The following is a 6358-nucleotide window of genomic DNA, read 5'->3' as shown; positions in this document are numbered from 1 at the left end:
AGTGCATTAAATCAGTGCATCAAAACTGGAGAAAATGATTTTTTTCAACAAAAGCCACAAGACATTTTTTTAAAAAACCACATAGGTAGGTAAAGAAAGTTGCTTGGACAGCTACATTTGGCTATCCCGATCTGTCCTAAGATTGGGATAGTCAACTGTAGCTGTCCTAAGGCTATTTTACCTACCGACATCCCTCCAAGTTCATCCAATTGTACCCCTGTGCAAATTCTAACACCTGTTCTATTGAAATGATAGAGCCATTGTTCCACAAAGCAGACGTACAAGGTTTGTATATGACGCATCCCACCCCTTGACAGAGTTTTGAGATCTGTAGTTAACGGGGCCATAACTGAGCAAGATGGACAACTGGTCTCACTGATCTGGGATTCCTTACCTTGACTGTGTAGCTCCCATATATGAGTCCATTCTGTAATTAGGAGAAGAGAGGAAAGAAGGAAATTAGAAGCCAGGCACTAATTTAACCTGTACCAAAAAGTGAGTCCCAGAACCAATCCCACCTAGTTCCTCGGCTACATTTAGGCAGCTCACTCCTCTAATGAAGTCCCTAAATTTCAATGGTTCTGAGAGCTGGGATTCAGATGCCAATTTCCGTGCACCCCAAGGGGGGAGGGGAGTCCTTCAAATCCATTCACTCAACCTGCCTAAAAGAGGGCATGGGAATTTGTGTTGACTGCAGAAAACGGGAAGCTGTAGAATTAGAGAAAAAAGAACCTATTTTATACAGCTCAGAGGGGTAGCATGTTAGCTAAACCCACAGAAGCCGAAGCTACAATCTTGCTAGTTCCTAGGTACCCTCAGGCCTTTTCACATATTAAGCAATGAAAAAGCTGAGAAAGGCAAACAGAGGAATAGCACTGGTCCCTTATTCCCTACATGTCCTTACACATAACCAGAATTATCCCTTCCACTTAATTGCAGCAACCATCGTTCTGACCCCTGGAACATTTCTGCCCCCAGCATCTCTGCATATCCCCTACAATCCCACATACTCTCCCCCACACCCCATTCATTTTTCTACTCCCACCCTCAAAACCATATATCTAGGCCTGCCCCTCCTAGATGGCAACATCAAGATCTTTCATCCAGCTTACCTTCCAGGTGATAATTTCTTGCAGCTTGCCAGTCATCGGCTTCCATTTTCTCCCAGCATGCTCCAGTGTTTGCATCTTCCACATCCTTCTCTGGTGCAGTCCCACCACCCCCTCCATGCCCTGCTCCTGGATCATTGATAAAGGACAAGCCCCACTCATTCTGAAAGATGGCTCCCAGGTGCTGCTGCCGGCTGCTGTCAGAGGGTGGGGGACTGCTTGGGGGTGGCGCCAGGACACAGTTGGGGAGGCTGTTGGTGGTGCGGACGGCTGAGGCAGGAACATGGCAGGCTTTCCCTGGTTGATCCAAGTTCTCTTTCAGCTTGCTAGCATAAGAGATCTTAGGAATGATCCGGGCGCTGCTGCTATCAACCGGGAAAGCAGGAAGTGGCCGGAAAAGCGACCATGTTTCCTTCCCAGAATCCTCGGTGGCTGAATTGGTGGCATTTGATGTAACGGCAGGCTTCTCGCCGACTTTGATGGCGCTGTCTCGTTCCGATTCCGGAGATGACGATGGAGACGGTGGGTCAGAATAGCCACGGCGACGGTGCTGCCACCGCCCATTAGAAATGCTTTCAGGAGCGCAGTGGTGGCCGTTGGTGCTGGGTCCCCATTCCTTGCGATCAGAGGGGCTGCCTCGGTAGGTCTTGCGGTAGGCAGCTGCATGGAAGGGCCGGCCATGGTAGAAGCGATGGGGATAGCGGTGGGGGTGGTGGGTGACCGGAGGGTCTCGCTCAGACAATTGGAGGTTGCGGATGTTAAGGCTGTTAGAAGGGCTTAAGGGAACGCTGGGCTCATCGGCGATCTCTGAGGATGCAGAATAGCCGTTGGACTCCCAGGAACCTAGAGCAGAAGGATTGTGGAGTGAACTCAACATCTGGATTGATAACAGATACACACACACAATATTATAGGTTTCCCTCCTCCCTTTTTGAAATTTAGACTGTAAACCCATGAGGCAGAGAACCGCCCCTTCAAGAAAAGCTGTACAGCATCATTTTTGTTGCTGATTTATCACCATCATATTAGAGTCTGCCTTCCTGTAGCACAACAAAACTAGGCAAACAGCTCAACTAACATTTAGGGGCTGCGTTAAGAAAATGTCAGATACCAGGTCACCACAGTATCTAAGCACTGAATGCTGGTATTGTAAAAAAAGGAAAAACATTACTTTAAAGGTGGAAATACATATCCATTTCTCTCCACCCCTGGGAACACTGATTAAAAATCAATCGTACCCTAGCAATTACGGCCGTGTACCCAGAAGGATCCCCTCCTTCACTGGCCAAAATCTTCTTGTCAAGTGTTTTAAACAAAATACTTCTGTCACTGTGCTGCCAACCTCTGAAGATTCTGTCAAGTGTTTTAAACAAAATACTTCTGTGCTGCCAACCTCTGAAGATTTTAAAACCATGATCCAAAATATCAGAAGGGATCACCTTTACACGATTTGGCAAAGTAGTTAGGGCTTTCCAAATGCCATGAGCTTTTTCCCTCTGACACTGGCTTAGAAAATCATCAAATCTAAAGGTACCATTCTTGGTGAAAAGGAATAAAGGGGTATGTGGGTCATGCACCAAAGCTATATATGGGAAAGAGGACAATGTATATTCCTCAACAGCAGCTGTTGAGAAAATCAGACAGATTGAATTAGGAGGTGCATGATTTTTCCAACAGTAAGGCCTGGCTGTTTCTGGGAGAGAAACACACACAAAACAACATGACAGAAGGGGAAAGCCCCAGTCCCAAATTCACCTTCTCTGGAGCCCTGGCTTGGCCTGTAGCCCAGCTCTGCTCCAGCTCCTGCATGACAGAAAGAAGGTTTTACTTAACAGTGACAGGCATTAAGGACAGCTATAACACAGACGTACATTACAAAGGGCAGTAACTCAGACTGGAGCCACTGTACTGGGCTTGGCTCAGTGAGAAACAGAAACTGATTCTCTGGGACCAAAATGTAGTATAGTGAATTCAGAGTTACCAAGGAGGAGTAAATGACTGTGGATGCCCCTGGATTCTGTGGAAGGGTTAGGGTGGCTAGTGAATAACGGCAGGGCCTTTCATACTAGGCAATCTGGCTGTACCGGGGAGGGGGGGAGGAGGAGATCTGCAGCCATGGTAATCTGTCTCAAATGCAGTTCAGGCATGGAGTGAGAGATGAATGCATTCCAGAGGTGCATTTCTCTTTCCCAAGAAAAGGAGAGGGGCACATCTTCATGTGCTGAGAAATTTGAAAACTCTTCTACTATGAATTTGGGGCTTGCATGGAAAGACAGTGTGGTGTAGCGGTTAAAGTGTCAGACTAGGATCTGGGAAATCCAGGTTCAAATTCCCACTCGTGCCATGGAAGCTTGCTGGGTGACCTTGAGCCAGTCATATCCTCTCAGCCTAACCTACCTCACAGGGTGGTTGTGAAGATAAAATGGGGGAGAGGAGAATGATGTAAACTACTCTGGGTCCCAACTGGAGTGAAAGGCAGGGTATGGATAAAATAAATTTTAAAACTAAATAAAGATACCTAGGTGGGGTGAGAATGGAGAGGGACAAAGAAGTGTGAAAACTCTGAAGTCTCTGGGGGGTAAAGCAATTTTTCTAAAACTAAAATCTTTATCAATGGTAAATTGCTATACTCTGAATGCTCAGGAACCTGGATTTTTAAAATCAACCTAAGACGTTCTATGGCATCAGAGACCAAGCATGGAATGCCAATATTTGTTACCTGTCCGGATGCGGTTGCTGAGGCTGTGGCATTTCTCCTTCTTTCCCCCCAGAAGACGCAGCTCTTCCTCAGGGTTGCGGTTCTCATCCATGCCCAATTCCTCTTTCTGCATGGTCTAAAGCTAGTCTTGGATGCAGGTAGCCGACAGCAGAGGACCCCAAGGATGTGAAAGGCCTGACTACAGCACTGTTCCAAGCCTACCCCTGTTAAGAAACAGTGCCTAGCCAATCTCCCCCCGCCCTAAAAACTAGTGGCCTATTTCTAGAAGTGGCAAAGCCAAACTGAAGCACGCACACACACACAGCAAAGATGTCAGCCCGACTCCACAGATTTCTCGAAGGACGACCCTAAGAAGCCTTGCGATCACACTTCAGAGGAAGAAAGGGAAATCTCTAGTGCCGGGATAGAGACTCCTTTTCCCCTGCTGTAGCTTAAGCCTCAATTACCTAACCTAACCCTCAACAGACGCGCCACTTACAGCCTAATGTGGAAAGCGAACAAAAATCAAATTATGAGTTGCCCCTCAACCTTCCTTCAGGTGCCCGTCTTTCCTATAAGTACCCCCGCCCCCCACACACAGAGCTTTCACGGACCCACACCGTAGAGGGGTTTCCTTCCCCACAGCCTCCAGGAAAGCTCTCAGTTCGCGCCAGGGGCCCTTCCTTGTGCTCCTCCGCAACCTTCGCCGAGGCACTCTAGACCAACAGAGCGCTTTCGAAACCCGAATTCCAGCCTTCGCTTCTCCCTGGGTGGGTCACCGACCTCCCTCCCAGCCTTTTGATTCGAGCGAGGCCCCGTCCCGCCCAGAGCCTTTCCGCGCAAACGTGAGCCTTCCCGGCCCCCCTCAACGCGACCAGGGAGCTCCTCTGCGAACAGCGCAGGTCCCGAGGAAGGCCCCGAACGGCGGCGTCCCCTGCCTTCTGCCCCAGGCCCCAAGCGCGCCCGCTCGCCCCTGGCCAGCCGCCCCCTAGCTGCACTGCGGCCCCCTCGGCTCCGATCTCGCACCCGCCCTCCACCGCTCTCAGGCCCAGGCTACCCCGAAGCCCGCCCGGCACATTCACCCAGCCAGCCAGCCCCCGCCACGTGACCGTTTCCCCCTTTGGCCTCCTCTGGTCATGTGACTCGCGGAGCACCGCGGCTTCCGGGGAGGTAGTCGTCGCACGTGACATGGCGCCTGTCATGTGACCTCGCCGTGGTCATGTGGCCCACGGGCGTCTTCCTCCCCCCCAATGGCCGGTAGCCCGCTCATCCTCCTGTCATCCTGAGGAGAGATGGGGTTGGTTCGTTTGAATTGTTGACGGGGTGGGGTGACTCCTTTTAAATTATTTTCCTTTAAAAATTTCAGCCCGTTAGGTGGCAATGTAGCCTTCTGACTTTTCTTTCTACTTTGATTAATGGAATGGCCCAACTTTCTGATATGCCTTGCAAACTTGCATAAGAATTTGTTCTTCCTGCATAAAGACTGTTGATTTATTAACTGTATCCAGACTTGTTCAACAAGTAGAAAAAATGGTTTTTGGAGTTTCAAATTAGAAGACTCGCAAAACAAGTATATTATCTGGAGGTTTCGTCACTTTACTGCTTTGGACCTTCGTTGTACATATTATACTATGGTTTGTATGGTTTGTTTGTTTTTAAACCCCCAAGAGGGTAATTTTATTGGTTTTTCAATAGACTACATAACTACAACAGAAAATAAAGGAAGGGGGACTACAACTAGGGATAAAGAAAAGATTTTTGTTGTTGTTCAGTCGCACAGTCGAGTCCGACTCTTCACGACCCCATGGACCAGCTCCCTCCAGGCCCTCCTGTCTTCCGCCATCCTTTGAAGTTTGCTCAGTTTCATGTTCGATGCATCTATGACACTGTCTAACCATCTCATCCTTAAGACCCAGTGAGTGCTCCCTTCTCATTTGATGGCCAAAGTATTTGAGCTTCAGTTTCATTATCTGGCCTTCCAGGGAACAGTCAGGGTTGATTTCTTTTAGGATTGCCTGATTTGATCTTCTTGCAGTTCAAGGGACTCTCAAGAGTCTTCTCCAGCACCATTGTCCAAAAGAATCTATTCTTCGGCGCTCGGCCTTCCTTATACTCCAACTCTCGCAGCCATACATGACTACTGGGAATTCCATTGCTTTGACCATGCGGACTTTTGTTGGCAGGGTGATGTCTCTACTTTTGATCATGCTGTTTAGGTTCGCCATCGCTTTCCTCCCAAGGAGCAGAAGTTGACCATGACTTCCAGGTACACACACACAATTGTTGTTCAGTCGCACAGTCGAGTCTGACTCTTCGCGACCCCATGGACCAGATCACGCCAGGCCTTCCGGTCTTCCACCGTCCTCTGAGGTTTGCTCAACTTCATGTTCGTTGCATCTATGACACTGTCTAACCATCTCTTCCTTTGCCGTCCCCGTCTTCTTTGGCCTTCAATCTTTCCCAGCATCAGGGTCTTCTCTAGTGAGTGCTCCCTTCTCATTGGGTGGCCAAAGTATTTGAGCTTCAGCTTCAGTATCTGGCCTTCCAGGGA

General features: G+C 48.9%; 1 protein-coding gene across 2 annotated transcripts in view; it reads right to left on the bottom strand.

Moving 5' to 3' along the window:
* LOC107117425 overlaps nucleotides 1–4923 on the bottom strand; it is a 6049-nt gene extending 1126 nt beyond the window's left edge. The window contains exons 1-4 of one of the 2 annotated variants that reach the window (XM_015419537.1): nucleotides 3829–4923; nucleotides 2865–2912; nucleotides 1113–1952; nucleotides 395–427 (exon numbers count right to left, since the gene is read on the bottom strand). In XM_015419537.1, coding sequence (XP_015275023.1) covers nucleotides 395–427; nucleotides 1113–1952; nucleotides 2865–2912; nucleotides 3829–3940 — 1033 coding nt within the window. In that variant the 5' untranslated portion in view covers nucleotides 3941–4923. The remainder of the gene's footprint in view (nucleotides 1–394; nucleotides 428–1112; nucleotides 1953–2864; nucleotides 2913–3828) is intronic. The other variant, XM_015419538.1, reaches the window with a different exon arrangement.
* Nucleotides 4924–6358: the final 1435 nt, after the last annotated feature.

This window comes from Gekko japonicus, unplaced genomic scaffold (genome assembly GCF_001447785.1).
Source record: "Gekko japonicus isolate JY-2015 unplaced genomic scaffold, Gekko_japonicus_V1.1 scaffold923, whole genome shotgun sequence".
Taxonomy (NCBI): domain Eukaryota; kingdom Metazoa; phylum Chordata; class Lepidosauria; order Squamata; family Gekkonidae; genus Gekko; species Gekko japonicus.
Note: the sequence above shows the minus strand (reverse complement) of the source record. Positions and strands in the feature narration are given on the sequence as shown.